General features: G+C 52.6%; 2 protein-coding genes across 3 annotated transcripts; one reads left to right on the top strand and one right to left on the bottom strand.

Moving 5' to 3' along the window:
- Positions 1–3,225: 3,225 nt before the first annotated feature.
- On the bottom strand, positions 3,226–12,512 carry COQ4 (coenzyme Q4). 2 transcript variants are annotated; one of them, XM_034664607.1, is made up of 7 exons: positions 12,199–12,512; positions 11,994–12,125; positions 10,827–10,923; positions 10,187–10,289; positions 4,990–5,119; positions 4,338–4,431; positions 3,226–3,824 (listed from the first exon to the last, which is right to left on the bottom strand). In XM_034664607.1, the coding sequence occupies exons 1-7, from the start codon at positions 12,266–12,268 to the stop codon at positions 3,650–3,652; spliced, it is 801 nt and encodes a 266-aa protein (XP_034520498.1). In that variant the 5' UTR covers positions 12,269–12,512; the 3' UTR covers positions 3,226–3,649. The 2 variants fall into 2 exon arrangements, with proteins under 2 accessions (XP_034520498.1, XP_034520499.1); XM_034664608.1 differs by lacking the exons at positions 4,338–4,431; positions 4,990–5,119.
- A 54-nt stretch (positions 12,513–12,566) lies between these two features.
- Positions 12,567–22,304, top strand: TRUB2 (TruB pseudouridine synthase family member 2). The gene is made up of 8 exons (XM_002915224.4): positions 12,567–12,796; positions 13,138–13,269; positions 14,862–14,936; positions 16,069–16,130; positions 17,274–17,355; positions 19,439–19,511; positions 20,046–20,182; positions 20,933–22,304. The coding sequence occupies exons 1-8, from the start codon at positions 12,688–12,690 to the stop codon at positions 21,292–21,294; spliced, it is 1,032 nt and encodes a 343-aa protein (XP_002915270.1). The 5' UTR covers positions 12,567–12,687; the 3' UTR covers positions 21,295–22,304.
- The last annotated feature ends 2,086 nt before the right edge of the window (positions 22,305–24,390 follow it).

Below are 24,390 nucleotides of genomic sequence, written 5' to 3'. Positions count from 1 at the left end.
CTTTCCAGTCAGGTACATCTGGGTTGCACCCCTAGTCTCACCTGAGGCACTGGGCAAATCACCTCTCCTCATGGAGCCTTGGTGTTTTCATTTTTTTTTTAAGATTTTACTTTTAAGCACTCTCTACACCCAACGTGGGGTTTGAACTCACAAGCCTAAGATCAAGAGTCCTATGCTCTACAGACTGAGTCAGCCAGGCGCCCACTCAGTGGCCTGGTTATAGAATGGGAATGCAGTCATCGGGGTCCCCGCCTCCTACGGCTGGGTACAGACTCAACAAGATGACTCGCGTCAAGCTCGCAGCACAGGGCGGGCATGTTGAAGGCCCTCAGCTGCTACAGCCGCTCAACTCCAAGAGGGCAGCGATGCAGCTGTCTCCATCACCGGGGGACCCCCAGCGTTTGGCCAACACTCAGAAGGTATTGGTGAAATAACCGGAGACGAGAGGGCTTGCACATCAGGATACACCCGCAGGAGGGCCGGGTGGTGGGAAATGTGACTGGAAAGGTCTTTGTGTGCCAGGCTGAGGAGTTTATCCTGGGGGCAGGGAACCCGAGGGTTCCTAAGAAGGGCAGGAGCTGGGAGCTATGGTTTGTGGGACAGGCCGAGCTCAGGCTGACCTTACCGTGGGCTCCTTTCCACTGACATGTCCCCCATCTGCCCTGCATTAGAGAATTAACATCAGCACTTAAACCTCCAGACTTGCCACAGGAGATACCAACACTTGGACTCACTCCAAGGCACGGAAGTTCCCCAGGAGACTGCAGTGGTTTGGCCCCTGGCACACAGTGGATGCTTATCCTGTCCATACATTTGGCATTAGGACCTCTGAACAACAGAAGTCCTCCCACTCTGGGTGTGTGCCGCATACATACCTCTGGCTTCATCGTGGACACGGTGACTTCAGATGCCTGGAAAGACCTTCCTGGCAAATGAGAGCTTCCACTTCCTAAACACGTATGCGCTAAATCACCACACATGCATAATGGCCCAGCTGTGGGATACGTATATGCTCTCCCCATGTCGCAGGGGAGGAGCCAGAGGCTCAAAGGGGTGACGGGACTACTGCCAAGGGTGCTGTGCTGGGCAGGGGCAGGGCCGGGTCTGTCTGTCCTCAGAGCCTATGCCCCCAAACATTGCTCTGAGGCCAGCTACAAATGGCTTTAATCAGGCAGAGGGAAAGGGAGCTTTCTCTGAGCCACCAGGAGAGGACTCCAGACCTGGGCACCCCAGAACAAGCTAGACCACAGCCCAGCTGTGTGACTTGGGAGGACGCTTCCCAAACTGAGACCCAGGGTCTTCACCATGAAGTGAGGCTGTTGTGGGGCTCTCTGCTCTGGGCTTAGCATCCACTCTTTCAGCTAATGAAGCAGCAAGCCCCTACTGTGTGCCAAGCACTGTTCCCGGCAGTGAGGGGAAAGAACGAGGCTCCCTGTCCTGATGGGGCTGACACAGAACTCATAAATGAACAAATAAGATCATTTCAGAGTGGTTAAGTGCCAGAAAGAAAATAAGGTGACATGGTGTGGTGCAGCAAGGGGGAGGGCACTTCTTCAAGCGGGTGGTCAGGAAAGGCCTCTCCAAGAAGGTGCCATTTGAACACAAATGTGAATGACAAGTAGTTGACCATGTGAGGACCAGGGGACAGAATGCTATTCCCAAAGATCAGAAGGCCACCACGGTTTATTGAGATGAAGAATGGACGTTTCTAGGTAGAAGTTGGCAGGGACTTACGGGCTGTGTAAGAACTAAGGAAGAAGTAACTATTGCCAGGAGAACTTTTTTTCCAATCATGAGGTGGTGGCAAAAATGCCACCGTAAGATCTGGAGACCAGACTCCCTTCCCAGCTAATCCTGATGCCTAGCGCCCACCTCTCCAATGCCATAAAGGCTCAGGGTCATTCAGGTACCAAGTGGCTGGAGCAGGTGAACCCCAGCTGGGCAGAGAAGGCATTCTGCAAGTTTGACCTTTTCCCCCAAACTTGGCACTGTTGACTTTTACTCACATGGGGGTAGGGCTGCCTGAACTCTGGAGAGCTGTGGAAACATGGCAGATCTGGAAAGGTGGCCTACACTGCAAAGATGGATTAGGTCTGGAAAGCTCACCCCAACTCCCTCCTCTTTCTGCAGAAGCAAAGAGCTCAGGACAGGGCTTCCCTCTTGAAAAGGCCCTGGATCCAAGGTAGGCCTCCAGCCTCCCACCTCCGTCACTGGGAGCCCTGGGCTGGGATGTGGTTGGCACAAGGTAGGCTGAGGCACCGGTGTGGCAGGTTTCAGACAACCCCTGGTTCGAGTCCCGTCTCTGCTCCTGTTGCCTCATCAATAAAACAAAACAAGCAATAATACATCTCTGTGGGTTGTTGGAGGCATCAACGCAATAAGGCATCTCAATTGCTGAGGCACATAGTACAGCTATAAAACTGTAGCCCTTATTATGGAGAGGGAAACTGAGGCACAGGAAACCCAACCAGGAAGTCTTGTGGCCTGTGTTCTAGTTACTTCAGGCAATCCGTTGCCTATCTCTAGGCCTTAGTTGTCCTATCCACATAATGGTGAGCTGGCTCCCCAGAACTCTAAAGGCTCTGCCATCTTGAGAGTGTTTCTGGTTCTAAATCCCAAGACAGGGCTAGCCAGTCTTGCAGTGATACTTTCACCCTGCCTGTCCCCACTCCTTGGTCCCGACCCAAAGAAAATAACTGGGTGCCACTCCAAAATGACCAGCAGCCTCACAGCTGGCTTCTCACCTGAGAACACACTAGGGATAATCGCTTTCTGCCCCTGGGGCCCTTCCTCTGAAGCCCTTCCAAAATCCTCACAGGAATCCTAGGAGGTGGGTGTTGGTTCTCTTCCCCTTTTACTGATGATGAATTGGGCTGAGAGGAGGGGAACAAACCTGCCCTAAATCCCTCTGCTGGAAAACAATGGAGGAATTAGGAATCTGAATCCCAGACTGACTTCAGACCAAACAACAGAAGATAAGTAGCTGAAGCTCAGGCCGGAGGGGATGTCGCTGGAGGGGACGTCTGCTGGAGGGGACGCCTGCTGGAGGGGACGCCTGCTGGAGGGGACGCCTGCTGGAGGGGACGCCTGCTGGAGGGGACGCCTGCTGGAGGGGACGTCTGCTGGAGGGGACGTCTGCTGGAGGGGATGTCTGCTCGTGGTGCTCAAAGGCCCAAGGCTCCCAGAGCCCCGGGCAGTACTGGGCAAAGGCAGGAGAGCGCACACTTGGTCTGATGGCAGACTTTATTCAGACAGTGGAGACTCACCTGCCCCTTCTCAGGTCTTTGGAACTGGTGAAACCCTTCCTCCCGGAGGACACCCAGCCTGGCACCCAGAAAACCCTCGTTGGCAGGGACGGCAGGGACGGGTGCAGAACAGGAGTCGTGGACCTGAGACACCCCAGCACCAGGCTGGACGACTGATTCTTGCTCACACCCAGTGCTCTTTGGGCAGCTCCTGGCTCCCCTGGGAACCCCGCTGCACTGCCTGCTCCTTCCTGGGGGGTCCTCAAAGCCATTATCAGTGGTTATGACAAATTACGACAAATGACGTCCAGGGGTCTGTGTTCAAAGAAAAGGAACCAAGGTAATGGCCAAAGAGTCCTCTGCCCCTAGAGCAGGTGTGTGGGGGGTGGGCAGCGGCTCAGGGCCTAGGCCGGGCCCCTGACGTGCACGGTGGGGGGCTCTGTGATGCCCAGCTCCGCCCGCAGAGCTAGCAGGGGCTGCTCCCAGCGCTGCTCGTAGTACAGGTTGAGGACGCACGGGGCTCTGCGCCCATTCTGCATGGCCCACGGGATCAGCTCCGAAACCAGCACCTGCAGGCTCCTGTGGGGCAGCAGAGGAGAAAAGACATGAGGTCCCCGGGGCCGGGCACGCCCTGTGCCCAGAAGTTCATGTGCATTTTCTCAGTCCTCACAAACACCTTAAAAAGAAGGTAGTTATTATCGCCATTAGCAGATGAGGAAACAGAAACTCAGTGAGGTAAAATCTGGTGCTCAAAGCCACACATTTTGAATACGCCAAAGCCCCGATTTAAATCAAAGGTTACCTAACTCTAGGAACTAGCACTGCATTTGGCATCCTACCCCCTCAACTCCATGTTCTGACCCAACACGGAGGCCCGGCCCAGGGGACCCTAGAGTCCTGTGAAACATCCAGGCTTCACTCATTGCCTTGGAGACCCAGCGCCAGGCCAGTTGCACCCTTCTGCCACATTCTTACTACCCCGGCTTCCTGGAGAACCATTAGGGCTGCTCAGGAAGGCTGCATGCTTGTCCCATTTCCTGGAGCCTGGCTCCTCTGGGCCCTCCCCCAACCCCTCGCTGCTTGAGAACTTACTGGGCACTGAGTCGGATTGGTCCAAAGAGGGCACCCAGGATGCACATGGGTAGGCCGGTCTGGACAGCCTCAAACCACTTCACCACGATCTCCCCTGGGGGGCAGGGTGAAGAATGGGGTGGGAGGTGAGAAGGGCCCAGGAGGAGAGGCCATGGTGTTCCTGGCAGTGTGGAGCAAAGCGTCTGCTCCTCTCTGATCTCTACTGGGGTTGGCCGTGCCCAGTCCTGGCCTAGGCTGGGCCTTGGAGCACTTGGCTTGGGGTGAAGGAGAGGGTCCAAGAAAGAGCAGAAGGAGATAAGGGCTGGGAAGGAAGCTTGGGGTCAGGGTGCAGAGGACTCCGAAAGCTAGGCTGAGAAGTCCAGGGTGGTTCCTACAGGCCTCAGGGAGCTGCGGAGGGCTTCCGAGCAGAGAGCCCCGATGCCTGGGTGCTGCTCCGTCAGCTCAGGAACCACAGAGGCAGCGGGACGGAGAGGGGATGCGGGACGGAGAGGGGATGCGTGCCACAGACGCTACCACGATGCTCAGAAAGCAGAAAATGAGGCACTGAGCCGGCTGACTGGTGGGTGACAGACCCAGGTGGGCAGGCTGGCTAGAACACCCTTTCCCACCCTGCCCATCCCCACTCTCAAGGTGGCTGCGGGCTACCACTCACCCAGGATGTTGGTGGGCATCCCCAGCAGGGTGTGGAGCATGTCGTGAACCTCCCGGTACCGCTGGATCACATAGGCTAGCTCCTCATTGTCCACGAATCGGGTGGGTGCGCGGGTATCTGGGGAGACCCTCTGACAACCGTGAACCTCCCTACATCTCCTCCCAACTGTTCCCAAGGCCACACTGGCCAGCCTCTCCTTGACTGTCAGCCACTCCCACCAGATTCACACCATGGACTGTTTCCGTCCGTACTTGCCAACAGGGGAGTCCTTGGGCAGGGAATAGAGTGGCGCTCACACCCTCTTGGCCGACCCTGACTCACACATAAGGTCCAAGCCTGCTGGAATTTATGGCAGAGAAGCTCCTGGCAGTTGCAGGAAGTGACAGTTGTTTAAGGGGCTAAGGTTTCAGTTTTACAAGATGGAAAAGCTCTGAAGGTTGATTTTACAACAATGTGAATATATTTAAATGACTGAACTGTCCACTTGGAGATGGTTAAGATGACAACTTTTTTTTTTTTCCTTTAAACTCTACCCCCAACATGGGGCTAGAACTCACAACCCTGAGATCAAGAGTCACACACTCTTCTGACTGAGCCAGCCAGGCGCCCCTGAGATGGCAACTCTTACGTTATCTTATCTTACCCCATGGTATGTTGTTGTTTGTTTGTTTTTTTTTAACTACAATTAGAAATAAAATGGGGAGAAAAGGAAAAAAGAAGCTTCCAAGGCCCCTGATACTTTCCTTTTTAAAGATTTAATTTTGGGGTGGGCGCCTGGGTGGCTCAGTTGGTTGAGCATCTGCCTTCAGCTCAGGTCATGATCCTGGGGTCCCGGGATGGAGCCCAGTGTTGGGCTCCCTGCTCAGTGGGCAGCCTGCTTCTGCTTCTCCCTCACCCAAATAAATAATATTTATATATTTGAGAGAGAGAGAGAGAGAGAGAGAGACGGCTCATGCACACACACGGGAGGGGCATAGGGTGAGGGAGAATCCCAAGCAGACTTGTGCTGAGTGTGCATTCCGCCGCAGGGCTCGATCCCAGGACACGGAGATCACGACCTGAGCCAAAACCAAGAGTCAGATACTTGACTGACTGTGCCACCCAGGCGGCCCTAATTTTTTTAAGTAATCTCTATGCCCAACATGGGGCTTGAACTCATAACCCCAAGATCAAGAATTGCATGTTTCACTGACTAAGCCAGCCAGGCGCCCCGGCCCCGATCCTTCACACGAGCTGCTCCCAGCCTAGGGTGCTCTCCCCCACCACCCGCAGCTTCACCTTGACAATTCCACCTGTCCTTTCTGACTCGCCTTAAGTGTCACCGCTGCAGGGAGGCTGTCTGTGAGATTCAGACTGCTCAGGTCCATGTTAGGGCCTCTTGCAGGGTCCCGTACCTTGTACTGTGATACGCAGTACATGCGCCCGTTTTGTAGACCTGGACTCTCCACTACGGCAGCCACTCAGCCCAGGTGGCCACCGAGCCTGGAAACGGGACAGTTCCAACCTAGTTATGCTGTAGCAGGCATAAAAGGCACACTGGGTTTCGAAGCCTTGGTATAAAGAACACAATGTGAAATCCCAGTAATTTAGAAATATCGATTACATGTTGAAATGATAGTATTTTCAGTACACGGGGTTAAATAAAATAGGTTATTAAAGTTAATTCCACCTGTTTCTTTTCGCTTTTACTGAAGTGGCTAACAGCAGACTGAAGCGACCTATCGGCTTGTGTTCGCTTTCTCTGCGTGGTGCTATAGTGGCCTTTCAGCTGCACACGGCTGCTGGCTGCTTTGTTCACTGTTGTATCTCCAGGGGCTTTTCTGAGCCCAGGAAGGGATGACAACTGTCCTTCTCTGACCCACCCACTGCCTCTCTGAGTCCTCAGCAGCATCCATGCAGAACGGGAGCAGCCAGTGTTCCTGTTCCCAAAGCATGGTCTCAGCCTGTCCAGAGACCAAAGGATTTGATGTCTTCATTGCTTTGGGGCTGCTGGCTCAGGGCCTTGGTCTGCATCTGTGATCTCACTGGGTCCCAGTTCCCAATTTCTTCTCTAGGGCGTTCTACATGCCATGTGAAGCTGAGGGTGATCAGAGTGATAGCAACCGTGTTTACTGAGTGCCTACTATATGCCAGCACTGTATGAAGTCCTTTACATGTATCATCATAAGGCATCTTCACAACCATCGGGGGGTAGGTACTTAGGAGCCTCAGATAAAGGTAAGAAAAATGAGGTTCAGAGAAATTAACTTGCCCAATATCACACAGCTAATCAAGTGGCTAAATCAGGATTGGAAACAAAGTCTACTGGATTCCAAAGCCAGTAGCCTTAACATCATTAATTACAAGCCATGTTAAGTGCCTTGGAGGATAAACATTAGGTCACCTGACCTCAGATAAGCAGTATGAGGCTCAGAGAGGTCAAATGATTTGCCCAGGGCCATAAAGCGGGGAAGAGAGGCAGGATTCTAATGTAGGCTGGTCTTAACTCCAGAGCCCAGGCCCATAATCTGGATGCCACAAGATGACCATACTCCCCTACCAAAGACAGCCTCAGGAAGAGTGGCCTCACCTTGAACTTCGATCTCAATCTCTGCTGGGACAAAGGTGTTCCTTCACATCCTGTGGGCTGCTGGTTTCAGTGCCCGGCAAGTGTCACAATCTCTATGGCTATTATCACAACTAGGGCTGCGACTGGGCAGGCTGCCCAGGGAGGCCCTGGCAGTCCCATCCCCTCCACAGCAACAAGATGAAAGGCTCTGGGGACTTCAGAAGAAGGCGGCCACCCTGATGGGTTTCCCATTGATGAAGTAACTTGCTGCCTGGTGAAAACTGAGGAGATGGTGGAAAACAGGGCAGGAGCAGGTGTCAGGAGAGTATGGGGAGCAGATTGTTCTCTCAGGGACAAATCATCTTCTAGAGCGGTAGCTTTTCAACTGTCCACTGAGGGATGTCTGCCATGTCCGCAGAGATCTGGGCTGTCATCACTTAGAGGGGGCGCTACTGGCATCTAGGGAGAGGGGCCAGGGATGCTGAAAACGATCCTGGAAAGCACCGGGCAGCCCCTCCAAACAAAGAATTATCTGTTTCTGGGGCGCCAGGGTGGCTCAGGTGGTTAAGCTTCTGCCTTTGACTTAGGCCATGATCTCAGGTTCCTGGGATCGAGTCCTGTGTTGGGCTCCCTGCTCAGCAGGGAGTCTGCTTCTCCTTCCCCCTTTCCCTCCCCCCAACTCGTGCTCTCTTTCAAATTAATTTTAAAAAATAAAAATAAACAAAAAAGAATTATTTGACCCAAAAAGTCAATAGTAAGCACTGAGGCCGAGAAGCCTAGCTCTAGAGCAACCTGGAGTGGGCTGGAGAGCCACCTGACAGAGGGGATTTGATGGGGTATGTGTATACGGGCATGGAGGGGCTGGGACAGGGAAGGCGGCCCAGCTGTTATTCTAAGGTCCTTTTATACAAATCAGGTCATGTTCCTATCCTGCTTGAAACCTTCAATGTTTTCTATTGCTCCTGTTACAAAACACAGACTTCTTCCCACAGGGGCAGGGTCTGGGCCCACTCTCCTCCCAGCCACTGGCTGCCTCTCCTCCACTCACTCCTATATGGCCACGTTGGTCGGTCTTTCTCTTTTCAGTTTTCCTTTTCTTTTTTGTTTTTTAAAGATTTTACTTATTTATTCGAGAGAGAGAGAGAAAGAGAAAGTGCTTGCATGAGCGGGACAGTGAGACAGCACGAGCAGATGGGAGAGGCCGAGTAAGAAGCAGGCTCCCCGCTGAGCAGGAAGTCCTATTTGGGGCTCGATCCCAGGACCCTGAGATGACCTGAGCCGAAGGCAGACGCTTCACCCACTGAGCCACCCAGGCGCCCCGCCTTCCTTGTTTTAAACACACAGGCTCTCACACTTGCCAGTACCCCTGTCCCTCCTCATCTCTCCTCAGGGCTGGCTCCTCCTCTTCTGCGTCTCCTCAGAGGAGCCTCCTGTGACCTCCCTATCGGAAGTGGCACCTCCGACCCGCTTCCCTGTCCTCTCTCAGGATGCTGTTCTCACAGCACCATCCGCTGGGATGGAAGCCCCACACAGGCCGGCTCTTTGCAGGTTTCATTCGCTGGATCTCGATTACTGAGAACAGTGTCATACGTTCCAAGTAGTCAATAAATATCTGACCTGAATTTTTATATGAAATGTTTTCTTTTATTACTTGATTTCCTCCCCAAACCAGAATATTAGCGCCACGAGAGCAGGACTTTGTCTGTCTGGTTCACCGTGCTATCCCCAGCACCTGGAACCATGGGTGGTACATGGCAGATCCTGAACAGGTCAATGAGTTCCTCAGCAGTTGGGACTCTCCCCACCAGCTCCTGTCCTCCTTGCCTGGGGCAGAGAGTGCCACAACTTGTCATTCCCTGCAGACAGCACTGTCTCTAGAACATGGGGACATAATACAGCAGTTAAGAGCATGATCTGGGGACACCTGGCTGGCTCAGTTGGTGAAGCATGCAATTTTGTTTTCCCTTTTTTTTTTTTGACAGAGAGAGACAGCCAGCGAGAGAAGCAACACAAGCAGGGGGAGTGGGAGAGGAAGAAGCAGGCTCTTAGCGGAGGAGCCCGATGTGGGGCTCAATCCCAGAACGCTGGGATCATGCCCTGAGCCGAAGGCAGACGCTTAACGACTGTGCCACCCAGGAGCCCCGAAGCATGCAATTTTTAATCTTGGGGTTGTGAGTTCAAGCCCCACACTGGGTACAGAGACAGACTTAAAAATAAAATCTTAAAAAAAGAAAAAAAAAAGGCATGACATGAGTACGAATACTGGCTCCATTCATACTGGCTTTATGAAATCATCAAGTTGCTTAAGTGCTCTGAGCCTCATTTCTTCATCTACCAAAAGGGATAATAATAGGACATACTCGACAGGGAGGGTCAAGCATGAACTTTCCTGTTGGGAGGGTTCGGCAAGATCAGTGTGAGCCTGGCGGCTGACACCCACTGAGCGGCTATTAGATACTGGCCAGTATTATTGCCTGGAGTTCCTGGCCCATTTGCCTGTCCCACAGAACCCGACAAAGCCTTGGCACAAGAGACAAAAAGCACACCTGCCCATGATGGCTAATCAGGACTCCTTCCTCAGGACGTCACTCCCATGCCCTTCTCTGCCTTTCCTAGTGATTGCCAAATGCACAGAAGCTGGAAACTCACATTTACATCCAGGAAACGGAGATACTCTTGGCCAAAGGAGCCCTCAGGCAGACTACGGAGCTTATCCAGGTCAAGGGTGGACAGCGAGATCCGGGGACGCTCTCTGCAAGGCAGAAGGCAGGACTTAGGTACTGTGAGGGCAGCAGCAAAGGCAGATGAGACGTCCAGCTAGAGCAAGGGTGTGGGAGGTGAATGGGGCAGAGAGCAACAACAGGGCCACAAATCCTACAGCAGCTCCTGCTTCTGGCCAGGACGGTGGCAGGGACTGAGGAGACTACCACAAGATAAGGTCATGGTTCCTGCCTGCAGTGGCATCATCTAGGGAGCAAGCCTCAGGTGTGATCAGGGTACTCACAAAGGACGCCGCAGGGGTGGGGGTTATAGCTAGCCTGTTATGGGAGCTATGGGAAGGCAGAGGGCCCTGTGGTGGGAACTGGGCTGAGGCCACCACACTGCACTACCCATGGGTCATCATAGTGTGTCTGTGAATGGCACCCATGGAGTTGGGCAGTGCCCAGCGTGCACAGCCCTCCACGGCCAGAGCATCAAGAAGAGCTCCCTAGGGGAACACAATGTGACTCCAGAGAGATCAGGATCCCCAGAGAATAGCCCCAGTCCCCCAGGCACAGCTGGGACCTACTGCAGGATCTTGGCACCCTCTGGATCCTTTCTCATCTGGTCCCTGAGGACCTTCAGGGCACGGTGTCCTGTGGTCTCCCCTAGAACTGCGACCATGTCTGAAAGCAAAGAAATGGGGACAAATGGAAGATATGATCGTAAGTAAGTTACTGGCCTGCGTCTGAGCCTGTCTCCTACATGATAAACTAAAATCCTATCTGCCTCTTAGTTAGAAGGATTCCTGTTAAACATTTATCAAATCACCTGGCACATGGCAGGGGCTCAATCCATGTACCTACAGTCATTGTCATTGTTATTTATCTAATGGGCTGAGGTGGCTCTGGTTAGCAAAGTGTTCTAAAGAGTTTATAAATCACTTTTACACCCATTATTACAACAGAATATCATGCCTCCTTTGATTACAGGCTTTGATATCAGAGAGCTAGGTTTGGGTTCAGGTGCAATTACTAAGTGAACTTATGCAAAATGCTTCACACTTCCAACCCTCAGGGTACTGATTTATGAAATGTGGAGAATACCTTTCTTACAGGGTTAATGTGAAAAATCAAGAATATCGTGCATATAAAACATTTAGTGCTGTGAGCACCCAGCATAAGGGCTCAGTGAGCAGTTAGCATTGTCATTTCTCTTAATAGGAGTAAATAACACCTTCCAGACTTAGAATCCTGCCTAAGATGTTCCAGTCATACATCCACCAAACATTTATTGAGCATCTGCTATGTGCCAGGCACAATCTAAAATACGCTGACAGAGTGTAACAGGGCAGTCAGGGTGTCTGACCTCATAAACTTTAATTTTTAGCGGGATGTTATAATTTGACGTATGTTATAACAAACGTTGTTTACATCTATTTAGTCCACGGGTTCTCAACGTGGCTGGACGACAGAATCTTCCGGTAGGTAGTTTATTTAAAAATGCTGTCCCTTCGGCCCCTCCCCTCCCCAAGCTCGGGCTGATTCGGACTGAGCTCAGGGTGGGACCCAGGCATCTGCCTTTTTGTGAACCTTGCGCGGGATGGTGGGATGCAGCCAGGTTTGGGAAACCCGACCTAGTCTATTCTCCAGGAGACGGGTAAAGAGAGGTGGGCACCTGCCCTGGTTCCCCAGACAAGGGCGCGCGCCGACCCCCCGCTGCCCTCCCGAAAGCGCTGGGCGGCGGGCGACCTTACCGTGGCGGTACGGGTTATAGAGAGACATTCCGGCCGAGCCGGCGGCCAGCAGCAGCTTCTGCAGCGGGGAGGTGGGGATGTGCCCCGGGTAGAGCAGGCCGGCGCCATGGCGCACGCCTCGGAGCCGCACATCTATTGGGCAAGAAAAAGGCCGCGGTCAGACGAGCCTGGCGCCCCAGGCCTCCCTCCCGCCTCCGCCACTTGCCTGCAGCCGGCCCTCGGCGGCCGCCGAGCTGGCGGAGAGGGCGCAGGGCCGAGCGCAGCAGCGTCGCCATGGCAGCCCGGCGGCCGCGGGAGGGTGCGCGCGGAGGGCGGAGGCCGCAAACCCGTCCGGCCGCCGAGCGCCCGGAAGGGCCTTTGAAGGAGAAAAATCGTAGTTCGGACAGGAGAGGGCCCTATCGCTAAGTCTGAGAAGGAAATCCAAGCGACCTATCACCTACTTCCACCGAAGCAACAGTCTCCCCACTTCCCCTCACTCCCAGAAAGAGTCCCCAAGTGGGACCCGCTTAGGGGTCAGCGCCGGACCTTACTTCCCTCTCCTCCGCGCGTTTTCCCCGAGGCCAATAAGACAGGAACCTCTTCCGGCTGCGAAACATGGCGGCACCCATGGTCAGGACCATATTTGGGCGTGGGACCGTACGGCACTTCCGTTCAGGTGCGGCTGTTTCACCAGCCGACGCCGCGGGCTTCGGGCATGGGGTCCCGCGGCCTGGCGCGGCTGCATGGGCTCTTCGCGGTCTACAAGCCCCCGGGGCTAAAATGGAAGCACCTGCGGGACACCGTGGAGTTGCAGCTTCTGAAGGGTGAGCGCCTCGAACCGACCCACCATCCGGCTCCGGTTCTCCGCTTCTGATGCTCCTGGCAAAATAAAGTCATGTGACCCAGTCCTCTGGGCAGAGCGCTTTTCTAATCTTGTAGTCTGTATGCTCCCTTACTTCTCACTTTCCCCTGCGCTCAGAGAGCTAAACCGTAGGGTCTGTTGTCCTAAGTAATAGAGTTAGAATTTGAACCCAAGCCTGTTTCTTAGCTGCCGCTATTCACTACATCGTGGGCTTTCTCCTTTTCATCTCCGTACCTCTCTGTCCCACCTCCCCCAGGTCCTCGGACAGAATTGACCTGGTATCTTTTACCTTTGTGTATTCAGGTGTCAATGCTGGGAGGGCTCCTGCCCCCGAACAGCGTGTTCGTTTCCTGCTGGGCCCCGTGGGAGACGGTGAAGAGAAGGCGCTTACTCTCACCGCCACGAGTGTGCCCACCCTCACCAACCATCCGCTGGGTAAGGCACATTCGGGCAGGGGCCTGGGTGTCACTTCCCAGGCAGTCTCTGCCGAGTCAGTGTCCCAGTCAGTGCTCAGACTCTTGTCCCAGATCCTTGAAGGGCCACAGTGGGGATGAAGAATTTGGGAATCGGCAAATTTTCCTGGAAAGGGCCAGATAGCAAATATTTTAGGCTTTGCAGGCCCAGTTCTGCCATTGTAGTGCCAAGAACCTGTTGGCAATATGGAATGCAATGAGCCTGGCTGGGTTCTAATAAAATCTTATTTATGGAAAGTGACATTTGAGTTTCATATAATTTTCCTCTGTCACAAAATATTTTCTTGTTTTTTTTGGAGATCATTAAAAATGAAAAAAAATTAACCCATGGGCCATTAAAAAAACAGGCTTGAGGATTTAGCCTGTGGCCTGTAGCTTGCTGACCCCTTTTAACTATTCTGGGACTCCAGATGGGAATTGAGACCCTCAGGTGGTCCTAAGGTGGGAGTTTGGGGCTCTTGGGAAAGAGTGACTTTCTTAGTCAACAAAACTGCCCAAGAATGAAACTAGTTGTAGTGAGCTCCCTGTCACTAGACAAGATTAGGAAGACTGAGGGGTTTGACCAGAAGCCACTTAAAATCCCTTCGGCTGTGATATTTAGTGACTCTACAGTGTAGCAATAACAAGTATAATGGACTGAAGATTTCTTCTCTACTACGTACTGTGTTAAGCTTTTACCAAGTACCATTTCACTAAATCCTCATCACAGCCCTGTGAGGTGGGTCCTGTTCTCATTTCACAAATGAGGAAACTGAGCCTTAGTGTTGACATTAAGTAACATAGCCTGGATTCAATGGGCACTTAACCATCCTGTATCCTTCTCCCAGATACCTTTTGGTCTATAGAAGTGTATATGCTTCTGGCTCATTCTTGCATGCAGTCTTTTTTTTTTTTAAATAGCTTTATTGAGATATAATTGATACACAAAACCCCACATTTTAAAAATGTTTTTATTTTAATTTTTAAAATGTTTATTTATTTATTTGAGAGAGAGTATGTGAGCAAGGGGAGGGGCGGAGGGAGAGGGAGAAGCAGATTGCCTGCTGAGCAAGGAGCCCAATGCAGGACTCCATCCCAGGACCCTGGGATCAGGACCTGAACTGAAGGGAGGTGCTTAACCAACTGAGCCACCCAGGCACCCCTCACTAGTTATTTCCTGAGCACCTAGTGAGTTCTGGGCCCTAGGGTTAGAACTTGGGACCCAGGCCCCGCCTTCAGGAACTTACCACCTCTATTTTCTTACGGGGGTGCCCAGGACTCCTCTTCTGCCGCAGCTGAGTAGGGAAGTTGAGTCCCAGTGTTCTGCCCAGTCCCCTCAAAGCCTCTCACCAGAGGAACGATGATAGGCAGAGTAACAAGCCCTTTTTCTGGGCCCAGGGAACTGAGGAAATGGTTCTAGGCCCCAGATTCCGTGGTGGGGAAGCCTCCGAGTCCAGCCTGATCCTGGTTTGGGCTCCACAAGGCTGCATCCTAGGAATGAGACCATGATGCAGGCTAAAGTCATCCTGGAGGCTGGATTCATTGAGGAAAGGGACCTCATTTGTTTCTTTCTAGTCTGCGGACCAGCATTCACCAGGCTGAAGATTGGTGTGGGACACCGGCTGGATGCCCAAGCATCTGGGGTGCTTGGTAGGTGATGTGGTGAGCCCGGGGGTGCAGTAATACAGTCTTGGGAGAAGACCGGGGAGCTACCATGAACCCAGCCCACTTCCAGCCTGACTGCCATTTCCCGCTGCTGCCTTCCTCCCCTGATTCCTGCCCCAAGTCTGGTCAGCTGGTGGAAGGGGGCATATCACAATTGCCCACCTTTATCAAGTGATTCCTGCATGTGACATGCGGTACGAAACCCTTTGTGCACGTGTTTTCACGACAACAACCTTATTAGGTAAATAGTTGATGATTGTTATGAAAAAAAGAAGGCTCCAGGAGCTTAGGTGACTCGGTCTGGATCATGTGGCTAGTGAATGCCCCTGGTCCAGGGAGCAAAAAGTGTCATCACTTGTGTGGGGTAGCCAAGCACATGACTCTGGCCCCACTGGCCAGGGTCTGAATGTTGCTGGAGCTAGACATACAAAGCCCTGAGTCATGAACCATCTGTGTCCCCAGGCCACATCCTCCATGCACGGTAGTCACAGTCCCCTTGTCTCACTTCCTGGGGCACAGGCAGGCAGACATGATCTCATGCTCCCTCTCCCTGTCCTCCCTCTCCAGGAGTGAATGGAGGGTCATTCTGTCCTCCGGCCAGAGGGAGAAACAGCCAGGAAAAGGCAGGGAGTCCCCACAATGCCTCTTTATTGGGCCCTTCCTTTGTGCTCACTTCTTTCTATGCATTGCCTCAGTCTTCACAATACCCACAGGGATCAAGACAGTATCTTGTATCCCCATTTTACTGATGGGGAGCTTGAGGCCCAAGGAGGCTAATGGACATGCTTAGAGCCACCCCAGATTCGAGGGCAGGTCTGTGTGACTGGGCCACCGGTCTCTTTCTTTGGAGTGCATCAGAACCCCTTGGGGCGCTTACTAAGGATCCGAGGCCCCTCCCCTCCATGGGTCAGAGTCAGTATAAATGGGTGGGCCCTGAAACCTGCCTTTTCATATCTACCCAGGGGAGCTCACTTGCTCCCCGTAGAAGCTGTCCTTGCCCTCTTGGCTGGCTTTAGCATCGGAGAGGGAAATATTCTGGTGGTGGTTGTGGGGGTTGGAGCTCCCAGCGAAATGGGAAGGGGGAGCCAGGTGTGAGATCAGCCTGGGTGTCTTCCAGTGCTCGGCGTGGGACACGGACGCAGGCTCCTTACCAGCATGTACAACGCTCACCTCACCAAGGTATGGGGGCGCTGGGGATGGTTCGTTTAGCCCCTGGTCCTTTCCCTGGGGCTCACTGGCAGGAATCTGAAGCTGAGAGGACTCCACGGGGGAACACCCAGGCCAGCAGCCAGTATTGTTTCATGGCCGTGTGCTGGGGGAGACTAAGGATAGTGTGGTAATGACCGCTGGCCTTACTACATGCCGGCCGCTCTGCGCTGAGCACTGCACCTGGACTCCCTCGTGGATGCCTCACAACTTCCCTGCAAAGTGGGATCTGCTGTTAACCCACCTTACGGATGAGACCACTGAGGCACAGAGAGGGGATGTCATTTGCTCAGGGTCGTGCAGGCTGTAAGGAACGGAACTGCGGCTTGAACCTGGATCTCTCCGACCCCAGAGCCTGATCATGACACCACTCCATTCTCCCCCCAAGACTGAGCAGTGGGCATCACCGTCCAGGTACCAGGGAGCTTGCATCTGGCCTGGGGCCGTGGAGTCCGGCACCACGAGTGGGGACAGAGGTGCTGCGTTAGAGAACCTCCAGTTTTAGTGGTTAAGAGCACAGATTCTGGAGCCAAACGGCTCCAGTTCAAAACCGGCTCCTGCCCCTCTGCCAGCTGCGGGTCCCTGGGTGGATTACTTAACATCCTCCATTTCCTCGTCTGTAACATGGGCGAGAGAAGAGTAGCTCCTCGTAGGGTTACCCTGAAGGTTAAGTTAGTAACTACATGCAACGTACTTAGCACAGTCCCTGGCGCGTGGTAAATGTTCCGTAAATTACTCTCACCGTTGGCATCATCGCTTCCTTGTGGCTGAGGCCGTTAGCTGCACAGATCCTATTTGGAGTCTGCGGAGAAGCCAGCAGGGTGCACTGGGAGGGGCCTGGCATGATAAGTTGTCAGGTCTGGCTGGAGAGGTGGGCAGCGCCCTTTGTGGGCAGGTGCTTTCTGTCATAGGGAAGTCTGGTGCCCTTCCCTGGGGGGACAGTGGGGTGGCTGGGTGGGGGCTGAATGCTTGGCTCCCTGAGTGGAGACCTGAGGACCCCCCCGCCCATGTGCAGCCTGTCTAGCAAGTTGGAGGTGGGAGCTGCCGGGGGCACCTCCGTCCTCAGTGCTGAGGACGAGCAGGGATTCTAACATCTTTCTCTCCCTGTCCTGGCAGGATTACACAGTACGTGGCCTCCTGGGCAAAGCCACAGATGACTTCTGTGAGGATGGGCGGCTGGTGGAGAAGTCAACATATGGTGAGAGCCCGCAGGAGCCCAGGGCGGTGGGAGGAGAGCGGCTGTGGCTGCCTTTGCATTTGCTCCCCCTTCCTCTCCCTGCTCAGCCCCGTGCAGGCCATGCAGCCCTCAGTGACTCCAACACACTAAGTTTGGGCTGGCTATAGGAGGCTTTGGGGCACATCATTCTGTCTTCTAGGTACAGTTGCCCTGTGCTCCCCCTGTGCCTCCCCACCTGGCATAAATGTCACCTTAGGGAAGCTCCTCTAACCCCCAGATGACCTAGATGGACTCTCAGAACAGTAATCAACTGATAATTAGTGATGGATGGAGAGGTAGATGGGAGGTGGGTAGGTGGATGGATGGCTGGATGGCTCGTTCTTCACTTCTTACCCTCCCTATGTTCTAGCACTTTCCATAAGATCTATTACGTTTTCTTCTTTGACAGATGTTTTTGGGCACCAGCCATGTGCCAGGCTCTTGATGAATCAGAGGGGGTCCCCAATCTTAGTGAACTCAGTCTAGCAGGGAGGGCAAATGTGCACCTTTATGTCTTCTGGGCCAGATGAAGAACGTGGCAGAGTAACACTATATAATCTGGATATGTGGGTGTGTCGGCATACAAAACATGTCCAAAGGCAGTTACCACCTTGACACTCTGGTAGGGAGGAAGCCGGAATTTGGAGGAGGGGAGATGCTTGTTAATGCTGATCTAAGTTTCTTTCTTTCTTTTTCTTTTTTTAAAGATTTTATTTATTTATTTATTTATTTGAGAGAGAGAGAATGCATGCAGGGAGAAGGGGCAGAGGGAAAAGATCTTAAGCTGTCTCCACACTGAGTGGGGAGCCTGGCACCGGGCTTGATTCCACGTTCCTGAGATCATGACCTCAGCAGAAATCAAGAGGTGGATGCTTAACCCACGGAGCCACCCGGGTGCCCCCTGATCTAAATTTCTTAAAGGAGAGAGGTGTCTTCTTAAGATCTTCTCCCTCTGCCCCTTTCCCCTGTGTGCACGTGTATGCATGTGCTCTCTCTCTCAAATAAAATAAATCTGTAAAAAGTAAATAAATAAATTTCTTAAAGAAGATTCATATGTCAATTACATAACTAAAAAATAATGTTAAAACCAAAGCAAATTAAAGATTTAAAAAAAATTTTATCAGAGAGAGAAAGAGAGCACAAGCAGGGGGAGCTGCAGGCAGAGGGAGAAGTAGGTTCCCCACTGAGCAGGGAGCCTGATGTGGGGCTTGATCCCAGGACCCTGGGACCATAGCCTGAGCTGAAGGTAGACACTTCACCGACTGAGCCACCCAGACCAAAACAAATTAAATGCAGGAAAGAGACCCATGTGCAGAGCAGCAGGAGGCAGGAGAAAGAAGTGACAAGCTCCTGGAGGGCTTCCTGGAGGAGGCTGCATTTGAGCTGGGCTGTAAAGGAGAAGGGAAGAGACAGTGGTGGGTACATTTCAGATAAAACAACAGCATGAAGAAAGCCAGACAGAGGGGATAAGAGGCCTACGCCCTTCCAAGCTGTCAGGCCTTTGGTCACCACACCTATGCCCAGAACTTTGGCCTTTGGAGCCAGAAGTTGGCACCTGCCGCACTGGACCCCAGGATCAGCCTCCTAGCCGTTTGTGAGCATACCCAGGCTTAGCAGTTGCCTGCCCAAGTCACTTGGTGGGACCAGCAGGCAGAGCCACTCCCTCTTGCCATCTGTGTCTGTGTTCAGACAGATGGCACTCTCCCTCCCAGGGTCCCTGGCATAAAAAAAAAAAACCCATAGTGGGGCTCAGGGGACCTGGCTTAGAATATTGGATAAGTCGTATTACGGCTTTGAGCCTCATTTCCAGAAGAAACTGTTCTTAACTTGGAGTCTGTGAGCCCCTTAAAAATGTCCTCACAACGCTGAGTTCAGGCCTAACTTTCTGAGAAGAGAGTCCTGGGCTTTCATAAAAGTCTCAAAGGACTCTCCACCCCCTAACTGGGAGCCCTGGGACCAGAGGATGCTCTGGGACCCCTGCAGGTTCCGAGGATGGGGCTGGTTTGTCAGTGTGTTGCACGTCCTCAGCGGGCACTTATGTCCTGACCATCCCTGGCTTTTCCAGACCATGTGACCAGAGAGAAGCTGGACCGAATCCTGGCCCTGATCCAAGGTTCCCATCAGAAGGCCCTGGTGATGTAAGTGGGGCCCAATCCTCACTTTCCTGAAAGGCGCTCTTGAGGAAGTGCTGGAAGAGTAAGAAGTGCCCACTGGGCTCCCTGTAGGCTCCGCCCACCCTGGAGCAGATTCCATGGACCTTCTTTTTCAAGCCCGAAAGCAGACGTGAACCAGCCCTTCCTTCCACAGCACTCAGGAGCGTTTCTTTGTGCCAGGCCAGCTCCTGGGGAGACCAAGGGGGAACAGGAGACCCCAGCTAGCCTTAGTGGGAGTATATGATTTAGTGGAGAGGAAAGCCAGGAACCCACATCATCTGATCTAGGGGCAGGGGGCGGGAGCAGGCAGCATGTGCTTGACCCGAAGCTAGGGAGACTGCAGAGGTGGGCAGAGCCTGCATTTGGGGATTGGAGGGGCCAGAGAAAAAGGCAGCTGGAGGGGCAGGGAAAATGGAAAGCAAAAGAAGAGCTTCAGGAAAGCTCTTCATGAGTGGGGCAGGGCCAGGGGTAAACTGGGCCCAGCTCCCCGTCCCACGCCAGCCCCCTTCTGATCCCCAGGTACTCCAACGTGGACTTGCAAACCCAGGAGGCCTACGATATGGCTGTGAGAGGCTTGATTCGGCCCATGGGCAAGTCCCCGATGCTGGTAACAGGCATCCGATGTGTCTCCTTCGCGCCTCCGGAATTCCTCTTAGGTGAGTTGCCCCAGGAAGTTGGAGCAGTGAGATGGGGCTCCTGGGTTTGGGGAGCCACTGTGGAATGCGCTTCCAGAGGCCGGCACGTGCCAGCCCTGATCTCTGCTGGCTAAGGCACCAGGGGCCAGATTCCTTCTCAGCCCGGGACTGAACTTGGCCCATCGCACAGAACAAATCCTATCCTGTCTGCTGCCAAGTTACGCTCTGAAGCCAGACCTTAGCGAGCAAGTTATACTCCGTGGTTCCTTTCCAGTGCCTCGCAGTGTTCCAAGTTGCAGTGGGCCATCAGACAACACCCTCACCTCCCCGGTCCCACCCTAGTTCGGCCTCTCCCTCCCTTCTCTCTTCTCCTACTAACAGGGCTCCTTGAGTGCGGACCAGGACTCTCCCAGTGATAAGCGCCTTATGTACATTATCTCTTAAGATGCCTCACAACCACCCATTTTACAGATGAGCCTTAATTCTTGGACAAGGGAGCCTGCTGGAAGCTCACCTGCCCACAGATCTCTTGGGGGTCTTTGAAAAAACTCTGATTCTGCAGGTCTGGGTGGAGCCCAAGATTCTGCACATCTAATCAGCTTTCAGGGCTGGCCCTTGGGCTACAGTTTGAATAAGCATAGCCTTGGAGAGCGAGCTAAGGTCTGCTGCTAAGGTTATCACACAGCCAAGAGGTGTCATGGGTGAGGGTCTAGATCAGCAGATACCAGAGGCCGTGCTCCCACCTTCGGGTCTGTTGTGTGTCCCCGGCAGAGGTGCAGTGCATGCACGAGACGCAGAAGCAGCTGCGAAGGCTGGTGCATGAGATCGGCCTGGAGCTGAAGACCACTGCTGTCTGCTCCCAAGTGCGGCGTACCCGGGATGGCTTTTTCACCCTAGACGATGCCCTCCTGAGGACCCAGTGGGACTTACACAACATCCAGGATGCCATCCAGGCCGCAGCTCCCCGGGTGGCCGCGGAGCTGGAGAAGAGCTTGAGGCCAGGGCTGGGCATCCAGAAGCTTCCTGGTCCCAGCAGACCCTGGGACTCCTGGGGGCCGAGCTCTGCCTCGGGGCTGGAGAGCTGTGCGGGGTCATTGAAAGGTCAGGTGGCTGGCGGGCCAGTGGATGGGTAAGATAAGAATCCTGGTGAGCTGGAACTGATAACTGTAGAAAGCAAGAGTAGGGGAAGCTTTTCTACATGTGGCATAAAACTCTGAAACTGTAAGAAAGAAGATCAAGAAACTTGACCCAATTAAAAAGGAAAAACTTGTGTGTGAGGAAAAGATGATAAACAAATGATAAGACAGATAAAAATACTTGTAATATATTTAAGAATGAATATCCAGGGGCACCTGGGTGGCTCAGTCAGTTAAGCTCAGGTCATGATCTCAGGGTTCTGGGATCAAGCCCCATATCGGGGCTCCCTGCTCAGCGGGGGTCTGCTTCTCCCTCTCGCTCTGCCCCCACTGCTCGTGTGTGGGTGCACATGCTGTGTCTCTCAAATAAGTAAAATATTTTTAAAAAAATAATGAATATCCATAATATATAAAGAGCACTTATAAAACAATAAGAAAAAGGTGAGAAATTTGGGCAAATGAGATGAATTCTTTGTATATATATGAAAAGAAATCCAAATGGCTAATAAACCGGGACTGATCCTCAGTCTCTCTAATAATGAAAGACACACAGATAAAACTGATACGACTATTTCCTTGCCTTTCCACACAATAAAAAGAGAATGTCCAATATTGGTGACAATGTGAGAAAATGGGCCGTGTGTGCTATTGGTGGGAAGGTACAACTTTGCAACCTTTTAGGAGTAACTTGGTAGCATGTGTCAAAATTAAAAATACTCCTGCTCTGTGACTCAGCAGTTACAGTTTTAGGGGTCTGTCTTCTGGCATAAGTTGCAGGCAGTAAAGGTACTTAGATGGTCACAGCTACAATGTAATAGTAACAAACAGGAAACGCCATTGCCATCCATCAGTAAGGGACTGGTTAAATAATATGGGGCATAGGGGGTCAAAAGGCTCTATTCCAGGGGAGCCTGGCTGGCTCAGTTTGTAGAGCATGCAATGCTTGATCTTGGGGTTGTGAGTTCAAGTCCTATGTTGGGTGTAGAGATTACTTTAAAAAAAAAAAAGGCTGTATTCTAACACCCTTGGGAAAATGATCAAAACCCAATTTTGTGGGGGCGCCTGGGTGGCTCAGTGGGTTAAGTCTGCCTTTAGCTCAGGTCATGATCCCAGGGTCCTGGGATTGAGCCCCGCATCGGGGCTGATTGAGCCTGAGTCTCTCTCTGCCCCTTCTCTCTCTCTCTCTCTCTCTCTCTCTCTCTCTCTCTCTCTCGTGTGTGTACGTGCACGTGCACTCTCTCTCTCACAAAAATAAATAAAATCTTTAAAAACAATTTTTTAAGCCATTTTTTCCCTGCCAATTTGATTTTCCTAGGCTTTGGATATCTTGATCTGATCCCACGTGGATCGGGTGTTCTTTTGTTTTGTTTTGGTTTTTTGTTTTGGCCTGGCTCTCTTTTAACCTCTATCCATGTGGATGTTTTCCCACTCAGAACATTTGGGCTAGAAGGAGCAAGTTGGCCTCTGGCTAAGGTTCCAGTCTGGGCCCTGAGGGGAAGCCCCAAACGTCTCTCGCGCCTGCGGTCAACCTGGGAGAGGAGGCCCCAGCCAGCCCGGCTCTGTCACCTGCACGTGGGGGCAGGACACAGCTCAGAGCAGTGCTGGCCGGGTGTGGCTCTGCCGGCTTCTGGCCGTGGGGCCTCAGAAGCTCAGCTCCCTCATACATGACGTGGGAATAACGATTTTGCCTGCCTGGTGGGGTTGTAACAAATGAAATCACGGTGAGGTGCTTGCCGCGGCGCCTCACACGGAAGACCTGTTCTCTGTGTGAGCCGACCACTTGCTGTGGCCACTTTCTTCTGAATGGTGACCTGAAAGAGTTGTCACAGAGTCAGAGGTCTTCTGCCCATCACCTCCTGTTTATCTGGCAAAAAAATCAGCTGGGAACTTGACAAACACACTTCAGCCAGATGATCAAGGTCAACCGCGACAGTGATAAGTTGTGTTGGCTGGTATGTCCTCTTGATATGATGTCATGAAAATGGCCCTTTACCTCCGTGGTCTTCCTCCCCAGACCCAGAGCCCCAATCTCACGTGAAAGACATGGGGCAGATTCTGGTAGTGCGGCGGCCTGTAAAATACCTGACCAGTACATCTCAAAACTGTCAAGGTCATTGAAAGCAGTGAAGTCTGAGAAAGCACCGTAGCCAAAAGGAGCCTAAGGAGAAGCGACATCTAGATGTCCTATGTGGGGGCGCCTGGGTGACTCAGTTAAGCGTCTGCCTTCAGCTCAGTCATGATCCCAGGGTCCTGGGATCGAGCCCCCCATCAGGCTCCTTGCTCAACGGGGAGCCTGCTGCTCCCCCTGCTTGTGTTCTCTCCCTCCCTCTCTCTCTCTGACGGATAAATAAAATCTTAAAAAAAAAAAATAGATGTACTGTGGGATCCTGGAACAGAAAAGGAGGACTTCAGGTAAGAACAAAGGAAACCTAAATAATTTCTGGGTGTTACTTAATAGTAATGTATCAGTATTGGTTCATTAACAAACACGTTAACGTGAAATGTTCATAGTGCAGTAGTACAGCAAGTTCGTGCTGAGCGCATGGGGATTCTCTGTACCAGCCTCTCAATTTTTCTGCAAACAACTGTTCTAAAAAATGTGTACTGAAAAAAGATCAGGGGCGCCTAGGGGGCTCAGTCGGTTAAGCGTCTGACCCTTGATTCCGGCTCAGGTCACCATCTCAGGGTTGTGAGATGGAGCCCCGTGTCGGGCTCTGTGCTGAATGGGGAGTCTGCTTGAGAATGATCTCTCTCCCTCTCCCTGTCCCTCTGCCCTTCCCCAACACCACCTTGGCCCCCCGCACATGTGCAGTCTCTCCCTCTCTCTCTCTGTCAAACAAACACATCTTAATACAAACAAAAAATCAGCTGGAGAAACCTTTGAGAATCCAGATGCTGACCCCAAACCTTGGATTCTGACTCAATGGGTCTGGACCGGGGCCTGGAAATCTGCATTTTAGCAAGTCCCTAAAGATTCTGCTACCAGATCTGTAAAAACAGGGCTCCCCAGGAGCCAGCTAGGCATGGCCATTCCCTTCTGGTCTTCAGGACACATGGATGGCTGTTTGAAGGCCATCTGAGAAGAGAGTAGCC

Source organism: Ailuropoda melanoleuca, chromosome 7, assembly GCF_002007445.2.
Source record: "Ailuropoda melanoleuca isolate Jingjing chromosome 7, ASM200744v2, whole genome shotgun sequence".
NCBI lineage: Eukaryota > Metazoa > Chordata > Mammalia > Carnivora > Ursidae > Ailuropoda > Ailuropoda melanoleuca.
Note: the sequence above shows the minus strand (reverse complement) of the source record. Positions and strands in the feature narration are given on the sequence as shown.